This window comes from Lycium ferocissimum, chromosome 8 (genome assembly GCF_029784015.1).
Source record: "Lycium ferocissimum isolate CSIRO_LF1 chromosome 8, AGI_CSIRO_Lferr_CH_V1, whole genome shotgun sequence".
Classification (NCBI taxonomy): domain Eukaryota; kingdom Viridiplantae; phylum Streptophyta; class Magnoliopsida; order Solanales; family Solanaceae; genus Lycium; species Lycium ferocissimum.
In genome coordinates, this window is record NC_081349.1 from 65,669,627 (window position 1) to 65,687,734 (window position 18,108).

General features: G+C 41.6%; 1 protein-coding gene across 1 annotated transcript; it reads left to right on the top strand.

Moving 5' to 3' along the window:
- Nucleotides 1–9,665: 9,665 nt before the first annotated feature.
- Nucleotides 9,666–10,108, top strand: LOC132066547 (uncharacterized). The gene is made up of 2 exons (XM_059459844.1): nt 9,666–9,731; nt 9,821–10,108. Exons 1-2 carry the CDS (start codon nt 9,666–9,668, stop codon nt 10,106–10,108), a joined length of 354 nt encoding a protein of 117 aa, XP_059315827.1.
- The last annotated feature ends 8,000 nt before the right edge of the window (nt 10,109–18,108 follow it).

Sequence of the window (18,108 nt, forward strand, 5' to 3'; positions counted from 1 at the left end):
AAAATAGGAAAAAGAAACTGGTTATTTCAATAAGGTGATTCTTGCTTTCCTTCTAAGGAAAATGCATTAGTTTAAGGCTGTTGATAATAAGTGTCTTTTTAGGAGTCTAAAAAATCCTGAGTTGTAAAGAGCTGTTTTAAGCTTTATGTCATTCTTTTTCTGTGAGACCTAGTGATATACATAGTTTCTCATTTCTCTTTTTATTCAAGTGGCAACTCACATGAAATCTTGTTGTGTATATGCTCTTACTACTGCTTGACTAAGATAAAGGTTCATTTATGTGGTTTTTCCTCGGAATATAAATTTGTATAGTCTCAGTTCATTTAATGTTGTTTTAGTTCAGACTTCTTGGTGTTCCAACCCTGTTTTGGTGATCCTAAGTTATAGGATTTTTTCTCTTTACCTGCATCTCTCTACTGTGTTTCTGTTACTACATCAAGTAGCCCTTAGTTACTACTATGAGGTCTGCTAACATGTGAAACTAGTGAATCATTTATTTGACAAATATAGGAATTAAGTTAGACTTGAATTAGCTTTAGTTTATATATTTGAACATTGTTATGAGGAATAAGGATTAATTAGAGCAATGAAATAATCTTGAGGCTAAAATTTAAACACATAGATTGTGGATATACGCAGAATATGCATAGACTAATGAAAAGGAAGAGGAATATACATAGGGTATACACTTGGTATACACATCACATGTGTATATCATAAGTATACTATGTGTATATAAGAGAATGGGTCAGTTACAGGCAGCATGTATACATGAGTAAAAGAGGATGGTTTGTTTGTATCACTTATTTGACTAAGTATCTTGAAGCTGCTATGTTATTTTTATACATCATTGCATTACAATATCTGCCTCATCCTCTCTGTCATGACTTTGAGTTTACTTTTAATGTTGTTTGTATTTAAATTACTTCCCTATGTGATGATGCTTGTGCACAACTTTGGGGCTCTGATTGTATACTATGACAACACTGGTTTGGGGAGTTTGAGGTAGTTTAGGGGATAGGTCTAGCCATTCCCTGATGTCTAGCCATGCCTGGGGTTCGTGAAACCCTATGGAACTTGTGCGGTGTCGGGAATAAGAGTGGTGACAACCTTTTCCCTTTGGTGTGGCATGAGTTACAATTCAGTGAAGCCAATAGTGTATGATCAAGTCCTTTAATTAAGCACTTGTAATCAAATTTGATATACATGTATATATATATGCGAATAAGTATGCCAGTGATAGGTTCAGTGAACATAGACTAATTTGGTTCCTTTTTCTTGTCCTCCTCTTACTGCATGGCCATTTGGGCCGAAGTCCACCCTTCCTATTGGGCCAAAGGCCCAATAGGAAATTTTCTTTCTAAAGTTATTGAGTCCGACAAGAGAAAAGGAAGCTAATATTATTGAAGGCCCAGTCATGGTTGAGAATGACATGAAAGCCCAATCATGGGTAAAAATGGTCCATTAGGGGTTTGGTACACCCCTAGCACATCCCTCTTTCCTTAAATTTCATCATGCTAGTTCCTTTATTGATTAAAGTGTTGTACTTGTATGTTGTAAAACAAACTCACACTATTATTGGAATCATTTATGGTTTGGACTAGGAATCTTAGGTGAACGGTACATATGCCGTTTAGTTCGACCTTAGGCCCCCCAACGTGATTTTCAAAGCCCGGATTAATATAAACATTTTCTGAAGGAATAAAAAATGGCTTAGCAAACCAGTGAAAAGAATGAAAAGGATTAGTCTACCTACTAAAAATTGTTATCATCTTTCCTAAGAAAAGAAAAACTAGGCTTGACATTTTTCTTTAAACCAGAAGGACGTTTTTCTCTAGTTGTAAATTCAGTTTTCCAAAAGCTCTTTTTTTTTAAGTCCAGGCAGAAAAAATAATTTCAAAACTGTGCCTAAGTGTAGTTTTTTAAAAAAAATGCCAGAAACTAGCACTTATTTTGGACCAAAAACCAGTCGGAAAACAACTTTAAATTCGTAGACAAGTAGTGTATTAGTATACCAAAACGCAAATATTTTCTGGACTAGATTCATAGAAAAGATTGAGGAATTTTGAGGACTGAGGCCCAACCTAAAATCAGATTTTTAAGGCCCAACTTAACCAAATTTTTTCAAGAAAAAGATAAGAGAAAACATGTTTTTGGGCTGAGCCCAGTAATTAAAGGAAGAAATAAGATTTTGGGTCAAAAACCCAACAGACCTTAACCATTTTTTTTTTTCCAGAAAAAAGAACATAAATTTGGGCCTAAGCCCATGTAAAAAACGTTACTCTTATATTTATAGTCCATTCAATCTTTCCTCATATTCCGTTGGTGATTTCTGAGAATTTATCTATTAACCTCATCATTCATATGAATAGTAATCAACTTGATATTCCTTTCTTTTTACCCTTATGAGCTCTATCCTCTATTTCTCAATTAATTAACAGCTGTATCTGGAGCTCTTCTGCTGAAATGTTACTCCATCTCTTGTCTGCGTACCGTTTAGCTGTGCCGGTGCTGATTGATTCTGCTCAACTAGTTAATATTTTCCTTAACCCCTTTTGGATTTTCTTACACTAAATCCTTGGCATTCCCAGTCTTACTGCAGTAGTATTCGATGATCTTTTACACGGGAACGCGCCTCAATTTCTGAGGACTAATTTTTCTTGGATTCCTTGGTTTCTTTATATGAGCAATAACATGATTTCTTCTTAATACATATGCAGTCCTTCCTCACGCAACTACTAGCTCATCATCCCTACGTACATGTAGACTCTATATTCGTGGCTTCATAATTCCTTCGGTATCTCTTGATTACTGTTGTTTTACCACCAATGGGTGTATTATGGAGTTCATTGAATTTCCTGCCCGATCAATTTTTGAATATTATCCCCCTTCTCTTGTTACTAAAATTTATGCTCATACTCACGGTTATCCCTTTTCCCTTATCACCTGTTTGTCTACTAGTTCTTCATACTTTATCATCCCCATTGTATTTTCGACCTCTGTCGTTTACACCCTTATATGCTTGCTTACCCAGTACTTACCATATACTCTTATTCACTTTTGGTCCCATCCTCCTTTTTATGCCCGTTTAGTATGTCCGAAATTCTTACTCCTTTGGCCTTTAACATCCTTCTTACGCTTCACAAATATTCCACGCCTTCATCCTCTTGGAGTTTAACTTATTCTTCCCCCTTAAGGATACCCTCAGAAACTGGTAATATAGTATCCCTTGCTTCCTTGTATCAACTGAATCGATCAATACACTTTACTTGATTCCCTCTTTCTCCTTTCGAATAAAACTTCTTATGCTCGGTTTGGGTTATTAGTAATTCTTGTACTTACATCAAGAAAATCTCGAATCTCTTCTTCAGTGATCCTCGTCTTTCAATTTATCCTTGAAGTTTCTAGTCCTTAGTCCGACTGATGAATTAGAGATAAATTTGGAAATTTGCCGAAATGTGAACCAGGCTCCTAACCATGTGGTGAATTCAAATCAGTTCACTCTTTCCTTGGTCTGTAATTTCAATTATAGATATCTAGTAGAACCATTATTTTGCTTGTTCCATGAGGTTTCATTGCCACCAGCTTTGTGCCAATCGGACGCATCATCCTTTTATCACTTCCTTTGAAATTCTTCTTGGACTCTTGGCCTTCGCTTTATTCTTACCTGATAAATCTCCCCTAAAGTCTGGCATCCTCTATTTGTGGTTCGAGTTTATCAGTCGCACAAATATTCGAAGTCCTCAACTACTCATTTCCTCTGTTCAACTTTTTGCGATTGAATACTTTTGTCTGTTCCCTCTTCTGTACTGATCTTATCTTGTAAATAACAAAATTCGGTTTATCCTTTTAATACCATCGTAAGTCGATACACTATCGCATCTATTTTCCACAACTCGCTCTTTCATTTGCCCAACTCATACTATTCTGTAGTCTTTCTTTACTAGATGGTTGTACCATAGTCTGGCGTCATAATTATTCCAATATCTTGTCGATCCTTGTCTCTTTCTTATCTTCCCTTTCGACACCATAACTTGTTCCTATATCCCTCGTACATTCATCCTATTCCTTTATGATTGAATTTCTGTACTCCCTATCAAGACTCCTGTCCCATGCTATCGATGTTTTGCCTCTTGGCCAAACTTATTAGCTTATTAACCTTCCTCATGTTCTGGATGGTTACACAACTTCCTTTAATCAATTCATTAGTCTACTTTCCTCACTTTCGCTCTTAGGGCCTTTCTTGACTTCCCTTGCTCATAAAGTGCTCTGCCCTACTTGCCATTCTACAACATTAGCCCGGGAATTCGTAGAATATTCTATTAGAAGTATGAATTCCTTCTATTTCTGAAATTGTCTTTTAGGGAAGGGGGAACTTTTTCTGCTTTCTAGGTGAACGTATCAATATGGCTTCATAGTTATCTCTTTCGGATATACCCTAAGGGTCAGAAATCCCTTAACGTCTTCACAAAACCCGATTATGACTTCTCAGATTATATCCATACTCATCATTATTATACTTCAATCCTATTTGTCAAGATCTGTTTCCGGGGCCTTCGCATTCTTCCTTTACCCCATATTGCCATACTCTATCCTTCCTGCTTAATTACTTTAGAGATTTATCCGGATGGCTCTTCGCCTCTACCATCGCCTTACTTGATCCTTACTAGCAACGTACTTTCCCTTGCTTACACTTCTCTTCTTCTTATGACATCATAGTCTCCTTACTCTTATATACACATATTCTTCTTCTCCCTGATATTATTGCGTCATGATTATCCAACTTTAACATTCGGGGAAAAAAATATCAATCTGCCCTCTAGCACTTGCTACCTTAACTTCAATACCAAACTCAATCTATACCTTTAGCATATCGTAAGATCGATCGTAAGGGCATGCATAACATTTAATGTGGCCACACATGAGTTATCATTTACATTGGTTATTAGTACCTCACCTACGAAATATCCCAATGCTATTTAAAGTTGTCCTGAATCTGTGGATTTAGTACATCTCCCTTCTTTTTGCCTAGCTAGCCAGACTCATACCTCACGATCATTTAAAATTCCAATCGCAAGGCTCATATGCTCCTAATTTCCCTCGGGCTATTCCGGTTCCTCATATTTCTCGCATGTCTGAATCTGTAGGACTTCTTAGCATATTTTCTAAGCCCTGATTATGAGCCTCTAGCAATATAGAATTAATGAACGATCTTCACTCAAACACCTACTCTTCTTTCCTTTTTATTCATAAGCCGACATCGCTCTTATTTTTCTATCGTCAAGTGGCCTTCACCACATCTGTTTGAAAAATCAAGGTAAACCTTCTTATAAGGGTCACATCCATTCTTTTTATTACTACATGGTCCTTTATCACATATCTTTTAAAAAAACCAATTTAAAGTTCTAGTGGAACATCCACACAAAACTCGGTAATGCATTTCCCTCAAGGTTAGAATGTGCCTTACTTTCCTGATTGGATAACTACTATCATAACCTTTGAAACTTCCAATATCTAGAAAATTTTCATAACCACAAGTCAACACATGCGACTGCTTTTCATTCCTAATCTCGGGGTTCCTAATGGTAACAAAATGTCTTAGTCGCAATTACCTATAAATACTCCAATTATTGGTTTCTGTAAAATCCCCGGTTATTGACCATTAAATGATATCCCACAATAATCGCACATAACATAAAGAGTTTCAGTAAGATAATCCGTATACCTGTAACCGGCCTGTCCTGATCCTGGTCTGGAGAGCTATGAAGTGAAATATCCCTTTCATCATCCTCCCACCATCTACTCGTCTGACCATCCTCATCTCCCCCATCATAATCCGAAGGATACAAATACTCTGGCAGCTCCTGATTGACTGAAGGCCAAGCCAGAGGGCTAGAATACTCCGTAACACTTACACTCGTGGCTGCTCTGACGTAATGCTCAATCATAGGAGACACTGGAGGGACCAAATCTGGTACAGGCTCAAGAGCCTCCTGCTCCACTGGTGTCTCATACGAACCCTTAGACGGGTTTGTCTCGTAGCTATCCTCTGACGGATCCTCCTCCATAGAAGTCACAAGCTCTGGGGGAGTCGTCTCAATCATCTCCTCAGAAGGATCTGACTCAATGGAGTAACTACGACTCCTCCTAATCCGTCCGAAGTCGAGTTCGAAGTCCACCCTGGGGGCCTTCCTTGCACCCCCACTATCAGAAGTCGTCATCTTCATTGGTATCAATCTGCACTTATCTACCAGGAAAGGAGGGTTAGGAACGATCTTTCCTAGACTTTGGCTCTATTGCATGATCTAAGATAGAAAGAAAGGTCAATGGTTCCTAAATGCCCTGCAGCCTCCTGTTTATAAGTGTGGCGCGCTTCACACCCATAAATAAGACTCTACAGGACACGGTCTGTAGACAATCCCTAGGACAGAACTACTCTGATACCACTTCTGTCACGACCTAAGCCGATGATTCGTGATGAGTGCCGACCACTACTGACCAAGCACCTCTAAACTTGTACTCGCATCTCATTGAGCAACATGGTGGCCCATATCTAGCTTATAACTGAGCTATATGCATCAAGAACTCGCAACCAGAATATATATATACATACGTACTGAGAGTAATAGTGCAAGCTGGCTAGGCCGCTATATATGCTGTACAACAAACATCCCAACTATATACAACTGTCTACAGACCTCTATAGAACACGAACTGTAGAAAGGACGGAACAAGGCCCCGTCATACCCATATATATAACTGTCAAAATAGCATACCAAAAGGGACTACAACTCCGAGCCAAGTGGAGCACACTGTCTGCAGCTGAGCGGAAGACCTATTGAGCTGGATCGCCTGTCTGGCTACCTGAACGTGCGGGCATGAACGCAGCGCACCCCCGGCAAAAGGGATGTCAGTACGAAGCAATGTACTGAGTATGTAAGGCAATGATAACTGAAACTAAACTGAAACAATACAATCTGGAAGCCAAAGAATGCCCTGATATCTCACCTAACCTGTCTCATATGAAATGCAATATAATATTATTATATATCTCACTGACCAAGTGGCTAGGTAACTGTAAAATCTCACTGACCCGTGGGCCAGGCAATCTGTCTCACTGACCCGTCGCCCGTGCATCGTCTCACTAACCCGTAGGCCGTGCATATCGTCTCCATCGACCAGTGGCCGAGGGGCTAAAGAAAATATATGTATATCATGCATAATATTTGCCGACGTATACCGATATCAGAATCGGTCTTTTTCTCGTCTCTATGAACTCAAGGACATGGGGAGGGGATATGGCCCCTCAGAAATAATAGCATAACACTCGAAAACTATGCAACAATATGACAAGCTCTAATTTGACAAATCTCTAGTCACAAGGTTCATTACGCTCTTACCATACATGGATCATGCCAAGAAAAGAAGGAACAGCCTTAACATACCTTTTTGGTCTCCTACTACTTAACACTTATCCTCCCAAGTTCATAAATCTACATTCAAGAGAATTCATACTATTGTTAGGCTTATCATCATATGCTTGTCTTAAGCCTTCAAATTAAATCTTTTTAGAATCTGCCGAAATTCGGGTAGCATCTCCCCTGTTTATATCCCTAGCCCGAAATCACAATACCAACAACCAATAACAACAACAACACTAACATCATCATCAATACCAAAATATTCCATAAAACATCCCACACGATGTTTATCCGATTTCTCAACCAACAAATTTATTATACGATCATTTAATAGCTCTATCTTCGTAAATAAACCTAAATCAATATCAACAAGGAGAGATTCTTACCTTGTCCCTACTAGAACTGCAATATCTTCAATATTCACCTTGAATCCAAGCCAAGATTCACCGCAATACGATTCTATGATCACAACTATACGCTATCGGGACCTAAATCCCGAGATTACACTTGATTTGGGCTAAAATTTATGGGTGGAAGTTAAGGGAATATTCCAGAAAGTTTGGGATGTTTTTGAGGGGTTGTTGGATGAAAATAAGGGGGTAAACCCTTTTATATTATTTTAGAGTCGGTTTGCACCGACCTAATTTTTGCCCTTAGCATTCGCGCCACCTTGGGCGTGTTCTCGAAGAGTTGTCCAGTGGCTTCCCTTCGCGTTCGCGCCACTCCCAGGCGCATTCACACAGGGTTATTCCCTTCTCTGGCAGTCCGCCTTGAAATGCTCATAATGTTTGATTCCGATGTCGGATCGACGCACGGTTTATTGCGTTGGAAACTAGACTTCATGAACTTCAATTTAGGCTTTTGTTTCACTTCAAAACTCATCATATGATAGAAGATATTCTTTCCCCAAGTTGGCTCTTTGTCGTTCAAAATAACACTCATCTTCTTCCCAAGCTATACTAACTCAACTTCTTCAACTTGTTTCCTTATAGGACCTCCCGGTATTCCTTATGTGCATCCTTTATTTCTAGAATATACTCAATAATACTCCGCTCCTTATATTCCCAAGTTGTTTTACTTAGCCATCGCTCAACATACTCACGTTAGAATTTGATAAGTGTTTCTCTAAAAGTACAAGGGTGTAACATTATTACAATGGTGTATTATCAAACACATTAACATGGCTAAAGAAGTCCGGTATATGAGCAACCACAACAGGATAGACCGCCTTACAAATTATTATCCGAACCTTGGTTACATGTCCAAAGGGCCGTGGGCCTGCTTCTTTAAGGAGTTGACCGAAGATAGGGTCCAGTGGATGTCTCCTGACTTCATATCCGAAATTGTGGTGGTTCGGGGTAAGAATTGTCCCTTTGTGCCATTAGCAGGGGTTCGAGGAATCAGTCCTTATTATCTATCTCGGGTTTTAAGGCAATTTGGTAGAAGGCAAGTGAAACCTCAGGTAGGGAATCTTGAGCAGTTCATCATTGAGCACACAGAGCAGAAAATCAAGAACATCAGGGTGATCCTCAGAGAGTGGAATGGTCGTGTGAGTTGGGGCCCAGATACTTTAGCTCTAGATAGGTTCGAGGCAGGATGTGACCCAGGGTATCATGAGTGGCTGCGGGGACACTTGACCTGTGCATCCATCCCAAGGCCCACAATTCCTCATGATGCTTGAGAAGTAGAGCGTTTGAAGGAATGTTTGGAAAGCACAGATGAGTATTTGGCCAAGATTTTAGAAGAAATAGATCTGGTGATAATCAGGATGGAGATGTACCAAGCACGACTTCGGATTCAAACCACCCTTCGGAGGGTCAAGAAGGCCAAGACAAGCCAGGCCTCGACATCCACCGCCGGAGGAGAACCCTGCTAATTTATTGCTTTATATCAAGCCACATGTCGGCTTCATCATCTATGTAATCCGTTCGGGGAAGATATTTTTATTATTTATTAAATAATGATGATTTTTCGGGGCAATGGTTCATCTTCACAAATGACACTTGCATGTTTCAAACGATTAAGAGAGCCTTAACTCAAAAAGGCCTTCGGAACGCGAATAGTATAAATATATGCAAATTACATGAATACTTGCTACATGCTTCACATGCCTATTTGCTATGTGTGTTATCATATATTAAAGCTTGAGTACATTTGATCCGATGATCTAAAACCACATACCCAAAGAAAAACCACAAAGCTTAAAACTTACCCGAATTTATTTCCACTAAAGGTTGATGTACAATGGCAAATCAAGGAGAACAAGAAACGCAAACTCTGGGAGAGACAACTGAAATGCTGAGAGATAAGGTGCTACAGATTGAAAAGCATCTCCAGAAAATAGGGAGGAAAATTGAGGAAGTAGATAGATTGCTGTAGATGGTTGGGAACCCGCGCAGGGCATACCCCAAGAGAAATATCATGGGAATGTCCCAGAAGAAGTAAGGGAATTGGTGCTAAACTATATACCCTTAGAGAAGAGGCCTGTGACGCCGAGAGAAGGGACTCCCGAAGGAGTGAATGAAAATCACGGAGCCAAATCAAACCCGTGGGTGATGGAATCAGACCCACAAAAAGAGTGGGAGCCTCAACAGGAAGCCTCCGAACCCATTGAGGAGGAAGAACCCATAGAGGAAGAAGAACCAGAAGAGGAAGAAGAAGAGCCCCAAGATATGGAGGGAGAATAATTGGAGCCTGTCGACATAGAGGTCGAGGGAGAAGAGGAACCATTTGAGATGTTCCCCAAGTTCTAAAAAGAAGAGAATGATGTGAATGATGAATCTGACTACTATACCCCAACCGACGAGGGGTCTGACTTCTATGCACCCTCACCCATGATGGTACCTGCGGCCTCTACTATGGCGTCAGAGAATTTTGGGAGGGTAGGCCCTTCCGAACCAGCCTGGTGGGGCATAGCCTTGAAAGCCCATTCCTTCCCGTTCAGAGTGGCCCCACGACCCGTCACCTGCAAGAAAATATACAAAAGGATGGTCACCACAGGAGTGTCTTACACCACTAGGGCTAGGTTGTCGCCGCCCGAGTTAGTGTATGCATACAAAAGGTGCCCGTTTCACCGCAACCAGGCGGGTCATACCCTGAATGAGTATCTAGGATTAAGGAGAAGAATTTGTAGCTTGAATGATGATAGGATCATTGGGACTTTGTGGGGGCCATACACCCTACTAGTCCATGACCCTATTATCCCTGGAGAAGGAGTCATCGCTAGTACTCAGATCTGGCGATATGATTTCACGATCTTTGAGGAATCATACGCCCGCATCTTTTCAACTTTGGCTACTTTAAGAAAGATTAGACTAGTGGAACCTGCCCACGAGCCCGCGCCACTGGGGCCCAACAGGAACAAGTTTTGCATGTATCATACAGGAGCTATGGGGCACGACATAAAAGAGTGCCACGCATTCAAGCTCGAGCTCGAGCACAAGATCGATTTAAGAGATCTTGGTCATCCTCCCACCACAGTACTGAGAAGAAAGGGAAATAAGAGAGCGAGTTCGTAAGGACAACGACTCGCGGAGCTATATTTTTGGTAGATATTAGGTGTCCCCATTTTTGCACATAAAAACTTACCCCCTCCCCATAAATATTGTAAGGAGCCGTGTCGACCTGACGTCTCTATGGAGGCATACGCGGGAAGCCCTAGCCGGGCCTGGTCTGGGGATGTCTTTAGCTAGGTTTAGCCCAAAGAATATTTAGAAAAAGTATATATCCTTCTTTTGTAAAACGAACTATGATAGGGCCTGATGTCCCCTGGTGGGATATGTAGGCAGTCTATGTAAGACTCGGTCCCTATATAATATAAATTATAATCCCCCCCCCCCCCCTCATTTGTTTAAATTTTGTAACAGGAAAGGGTTTGCCAAAGTAAGTCAATCATAAAACCCATTGGACCAAGATCCACTCAAACATCAAAGGCCCATAAACGTCCAAACCTTTAGAACAAAGGATCAAAAGTATTCAAGCTTCAATATATGACTTTATGTGCTATGTGCGCTTTAAATATCAATATGTGATATCTTGTCTTTATATTTTATGTCAAGAAACTTACTTTGTTTACCGTTGAGTTATTCTTGTATTATAGAACGAGGGCGATTAGCGTAGTACCAAAATCTGGCATACTTCACGAGATCCAAAGCCGTGTTAGCATCCCTCTCAGATAAAGGAAAAGAAAAAATGACTGGTACACCCGATAACGAAAATGAGCTCGCTCTTCGTGATGGAGATACCCAAGACCTACAGGAGGTATCATCTCAGGAAGATATGATTGTAACATTACTGACTGTCGTTACGGCCCTCCAAGAAAAGGTGGCCAGGACTTAGGCAACCAATGGCACAACGATGCCTCAACAGAGGAAATGAGGCCTCCTCCTCCCTTCCCTTCGCTGAGCTCCCCTATACCTGATCACTTTCCTATATATCTACCAAGAACCATCCTACCTCCACTAAACTTCACCAACCCTAGCCATGCTGGTCCCTCTCACCACACCCCACCACCAACAAAATACACCTAATTCCCAGGGACTACTCACTTAGTCCCCTCTTACCAGGTTCCCCGGATAATAGTCGTCAATCCGGCAAACCAAGTACATGCTACAGCTCCACCAACTGGGTAGACAACCACTACCCTGCTCAACCATACCACCCAACAAGTATTATTCTTCACTCCCAACATCCCAAATGAATTCTCCCCAGGGCATAAAGAGTTAGATCATTATGAAGAAATGGAGAAGGCTTGGAGAGCCGAACAGGATAGCGTGACAAAGCTATGGAGAAAAAGATGGAAGAGTTGCTGGAAAAATCTAATAGGTCCGCAAGGAAGGCTACAGGTCTGAGATATGATGACCTGTGCATGCATTTAGATTTGGATTTACCAAAAGGGTTCAAAATCCCAAAATTTGAAATGTTTAAGGGGATAGGGAATCCCAAGGCACACCTCCGGTCCTACTGTGACCAACTAGTCGGAGTGAAGAAAAATGAACCTTTGATTATGCGACTATTCAGTCGTAGTCCGACCGGAGAAGCCGCTGAGTGGTTCGCAAATCAAGGTATGTGCCAATGGCACACTTGGGAGGACATGGTATAATCCTTCATGGAGAGATTTTGCTTTAATGTCGAAACAGTACCCGACCACTACTACCTTGAAAAAGTCAAGCAGAAATCAACAGAAAATTACAGGAAGTTTGCCAGTAGGTGGAGGGCCGAGACAGCCCATGTGCAGGCACCGATGTGTGAGGGAGAGCTAGTCTCTGTGTTCATCAGATCCCAAGAGCCCGATTTCTATGAAAGAATGTTGTCCATGGCTGGGAGACTATTTGCTGAGATGGTCAAAATGGTTGAGGCCATAGAAGATGGTTTCAAATCCGGGAAAATAGTTAGTATCTTTAATAAGGCATCTGGACAAGCTACTGCGGGAATCTTCTACAAGAAGAAAAAGGATGTGGCAAGCATATCCCACATCCCAAGCCCAAAAGAACCGCAATCCTCCCACATAACTACGCCCGCCATAAATTACTCCACACCGATGTGTTACACACAACCAAGGTTCACCATCACTGTGCCAGCTTACACGGCCCCGCCTATTGTCCGTGTGTCTGCTCCCGCTTACCAGACACCACCATAGCAAACCTATCAACCACCACCTTAATAAAATTACCGCCCACTACCAAATAACCCACCACAAGCATATCAACCACCTCAGAATTACCAAAATCAACCACTACCCCTAACATACAATGCTCCACATCTTGCTTTTGAGATAAAGCCAGTAAGAGAATTCACAACACTTCTCGAGCCTAGGGCTCGCACTCTTCGAAAGGCTATCGCCGCAGTTCGATCCATGTCCCTCCAAAACCAAAGATAGTCGGGGAACAGTTCCTACAGTATCGATCGTACTTGTGCTTATCATTCAGGGGGAAATGGGCACAATACAGAAGACTATATAAATCTCAAGCACAAAATCCAAGATTTGATCGACAAAAGGGAAATCATCTTGAATATCGCGGCTCCCAATGTGAATACAAACCCGTTACCCAATCATGAAAATAACGGAGTCCACATGATTGAGAGGGATGAGGACTGGGAAGCTTGCAGAGTATTGTCCCCAAAACAGTCGAATCCTTGGAATAAACAGTAGCCTCCCTCACACTCCAGGAGCGCCCCAATTTCAAGATTTTGATCCTAGCACCGGGAGCCACAAAAGCTATATCAAGGTTTAGGACCTCGGTCCCAGCACCCGTGATAACACAACAAATTTCCCTCACACCCAAAGAGCCAATCACTGTACAAGCAGCCATGGCTCAAGGCATGACATGCTCAGGGAGATGTTACACTCCTGAAGAGTTGGCTCAGAATGTTACGAGGAAAAAAAAACACCCAAAAGAGGGCAATAATCTAAGGAGAAGCTAAAGATTTCTGGCGGCGCATGCAACCAAAAGACTACTCCATCTTTAAGCATTTGAAGAAGACACCGGCACAAATATCGGTGTTGTCATTACTAGCTAGCTCCCTGTCACACAGGCAGGTCCTCATGAGAGTGTTGGATAAAGCACACGTACCAACTGGTACGAGCAGTGAGGACTTGGCTGGTTTGGTAGCCTACATCATCGGGGAACACAAAATTTGCTTCACAAAAGAGGAGTTGCTAGCAGAAGGAACCTCCCACCACAGAGCTCTTAACATCACCGTGGAATGCGGTGGCAAGGCAGTAGGGAGAGTGCTTGTGGATAATGGATTAGGCCTCAATATCTGCCCATCACTGCATTAACACAAAATTTCGCTATGACATGAGCAAAATCCACCCGAGCGTTACGAACGTCAAAGGATTTGATGGATCCCAAAGTGACTCCTTGGGATAAGTAGATCTACAGATCAAAGTTGGGCCTGCCTCTTTCACAGCAGAATTCCAAGTCATGGCGATCACGTCCAACTACAATATACTCCTGGGAAGACCTTGGATGCACTCCGCCAGCGTAGTCCCGTTAACTCGCACTGTGCCATAAATTTGAATGTCAGTGGACAGAAATTATAGTCGTTACCGAGAAAGATATTCAAGTATCCTTACAACATCATTCCTGTGATCGAGGGGAGTTCTCACTTATCAAACTTTCATGTGGTGGAATACGTTGGGGCCACTTATGCGGAAGAAGAGGTCGATGAACCCATACTAGAAGTCTACAAAATGATCGCTTCCACCATGCTGAGAAGTGGTTTTGAAAAAGGAAAGGGTCTAGGAAGGGACCTCGAAGGGGTAACAGAGCCTGTGCCAATCCCAAAAGAAAATTATCACTTCGATCTAGGGTATGCTCCCAGCGAAGACGAGCTCACGAGGGCAATCAAAAGAGAGCCCAGAACAAGGAATTTACCCCATCCAATTTCGGGTCTGTACCAGTCATTTTCCAAAAAGATGCCGATGGGGGTCTCGAGTTGCTGTTCCAAGAAGAGAGATGCTACGTGATCATTGAAGAGAGTCAGAAGATGCCCACCATACGCAGTCTGAGGCTAGGAGAGAGCTTAAACAATTGGACATCTACTCCCCTCTTGGCTCCTCGGTAGAGAGATCGATTTTCCTTAAAACTTTTGCTAAAAGCGGGACATCGGCTGAGGCCTGACTGATCACCTTTTCTAAATTACTTCATGATGTTAAAAATGGAAATGGTCCAACGTTGTTCCTAACCAGGACCACAGTTTGTAATCAATTACTCTTGAATTAATGAAAAGCCTCGATCTGCATAAAACTGCTACTTTTATCAGATCATACTAATGAAATTTTCTAACTAACCACGTGTAACAAACGATAATAAACCTAAATTTACTTATCATTGCCTTTTCAGTAGTAATTATAATAAAATAATAAAAAATGTCATGACGTGTCGTGTAACGAACGAGGTAAACAGCCAACAGGAATACGAGAAGTGCGATGAATCGACAATGATGCCAGAAGGACTGGTGGAAGAGTTGGAAGAATTAGAAGATAAGAAGAAGCCGAATATGGATGAAACTGAGGTGATCAACCTCGGTGACGAAGAGGATGTCAAGGAGACACGAATCAGTGTTCACTTGAAAGCTCCACAGAAAGAAGAGCTCATAGCTTTGTTAAAGGAATATGTGGACGTCTTTGCCTGGTCATACGCAGATATACCGGGATTAAGCACTGAAATAGTGTCCCTCTATTACCTATTAAGGAGGGTTTTTCCCCAGTTAAGCAAAAGCCGCGAACATTTAAGCGTACATGAGTATCAGGATAAAGGACAAAGTAGAGAAACAAATCAAGTATGAAATAGTGGAGGTAAGTTTCTACCCCACTTGGGTGGCCAACATAGTGCCAGTACCCAAAAAGGACGAAAAGATACGAATCTGTGTAGACTACCGAGATCCCAACCGGGCCAATCCGAAAGACAACTTTCCTCTCCCGAACATCCACATTCTAATAGACAATCAAGCGCTAAACATGAGCTGCAGTCATTCGTGGATTGTTTTGCCTGGTACCATCAAATACTCATGAGCAAAGAAGACGCTGAAAAGACAGCCTTTATCACCCCTTGGGGAGTCTACCATTACAGGGTAATGTCGTTTGGCCTCAAAAATACTGGCGCCAGAGAGCTATGACTACCCTGTTCTATGATATGATGCATCGAGAGATTAAAGTCTATGTGGATGATGTCATCATAAAATCAAGGGAAAGCTCGGAGCATACCGTGCACTTGCGTAAGTTCTTTGACGGACTTCGCAAATTCAATCTAAAGCTGAACCGTGCAAAGTGTACATTTGGAATGCCTGCAGGTAAGTTGCTAGGATTCATAATCAGCTGTAGGGGTATTGAACTAGATCCTGCCAAAATCAAAGCAATTCAGAAGTTACCGCCTCCAAAAACTAAGAAAGAAGTCACGAGCTTCTTAGGAAGGTTAAACTACATTGGACGTTTCATAGCCAAGTCAACTGTGATCATAGAGCCCATCCTTAAGTTGCTCAAGAAAGAAGCTCCCATAAATCGAACGGAAGAATGCCAAGAGGAATTTGACAAAATCAAGAGATACCTCTCTAATCCTCCCGTCTTGGTGCCGCCCAGGCAAGGGAGTCCTCTGTTACTGTACCTTCCAAGATTTAAAAATGCTTTTCGGGTAACGCCTTCAGATGATGAAGAGGGCAAAAAGAAACATGCCATCTACTATTTGAGCAAGAAGTTCACTTCCTGCGAGGCGTGGTCTACGCTCGTAGAGAAAACTTGTTGTGTTTTAACTTGGATTACCCAAAGGCTAAGACACTGCCTATCGGTGTTCACCTCTCACCTCATATCCAGAATGGATCCACTAAGATACATTTTTTGGCAACCAATGCCCATAGGAAAATTAGCTAAATGGCAGATGCTACTGAGCGAATTCGAAATCGTATACGCAGCACAAAAGGCAATCAAAGGACAAGCCCTAGCTGACCTGCTGGCAGAAAGTCCCATCAATAACGAACTTGAACCAGTACGAACTTTCTTCCCAGATGAGAAAGTGATGGCTATGGAAGAAGAGGTGGCAGAATATACTCCGGCTGGAGACTGTTCTTTGATGGAGCAACAATTATAAAGATCGTACATCCAAGTGTTAGCATATCGTAAATAGGGCAACACTATTCGATGGCAGTAACTCAACTTTTTAGATGTACCAATAACATACGGAATACGAAGCATGTATCCTTGGCCTCAGGATGGCATCGGACATGAACATAAGAGCCCGCAGTAACGGACTCTCGATTTGCTCATAAATCAAGCGAAAGGAAATCAGCAACCAAAAATGATAAGATACTCCCATATGAATACGGAGATTGCAGATTGTGTGGGAGATTCAAGAGTATCGACTTGTGCATACTCCAAGGGCTCAAGCTCAGCAGAATTTGCGTACGATTGGCTATGATAGGTCTATGATCCAAAGACTTCGAACGTACTCACATTGATCCGCTAGGAGATCATATGGTGAAAGATGTCACGACCCAACCGGAGGTTGATGATTTTAAAATTCTGCCACAACTCCACCTGGGCACCTCTTATCAATACATCCACATTTATATCTAGGTGAGCCACATAGCTAAATCATACTTTCTATCCATCATTCATGCTATTTCCATTGGGAAACAATACATTTATATCACCGTCAACAACTATGCCCACAACAATGTACATAAGCCAACGAGGCTAACAAAATAATATCCAAAATATTAGCCGACAAGGCTAAATACATCTAACCATATACACATGTCTACGAGCCTCTAAGGAAAGTATGTCATATCATATAAGTGGGACAGGATCCCGCCATGCCCATAAGTACGTACACAAAAGAATAAATACCAAAACTGTAGCTCCGAATGAAATGGGGCTCCACTATGTAGTTCCTGAGTGATAAAGCTATGGATCAAGCTTCCGTCTCCCCACCTCCGCGGGCATAACGTTAAATACCCACAAATAAAAAAAAGGACGTCAGTATGAAGAATGTACTGAGTATGTAAAGCATGATCAACATCATTATGAAAGCTTAATAGACGACATAAGAAATAGCATAAGATGGGAGGTAACAGAACCATCGTCATAAACACTTACTTGATTTTCATAGGGACCTTCCATTTCTAATGCGTAACCGTGTACATACATCCATATCCATATCCATATTCGTATCCATACTCATTTACATTT

Coding starts and splice junctions, on each gene's coding strand:
- LOC132066547 (XM_059459844.1), top strand. CDS start 9,666: ATGGCAAATCAAGGAGAACAAGAAACGCAAACTCTGGGAGAGACAACT. Junction 9,732..9,820: donor CTGAAATGCTGAGAGATAAG/GTGCTACAGATT, acceptor GAACCCGCGCAG/GGCATACCCCAAGAGAAATA.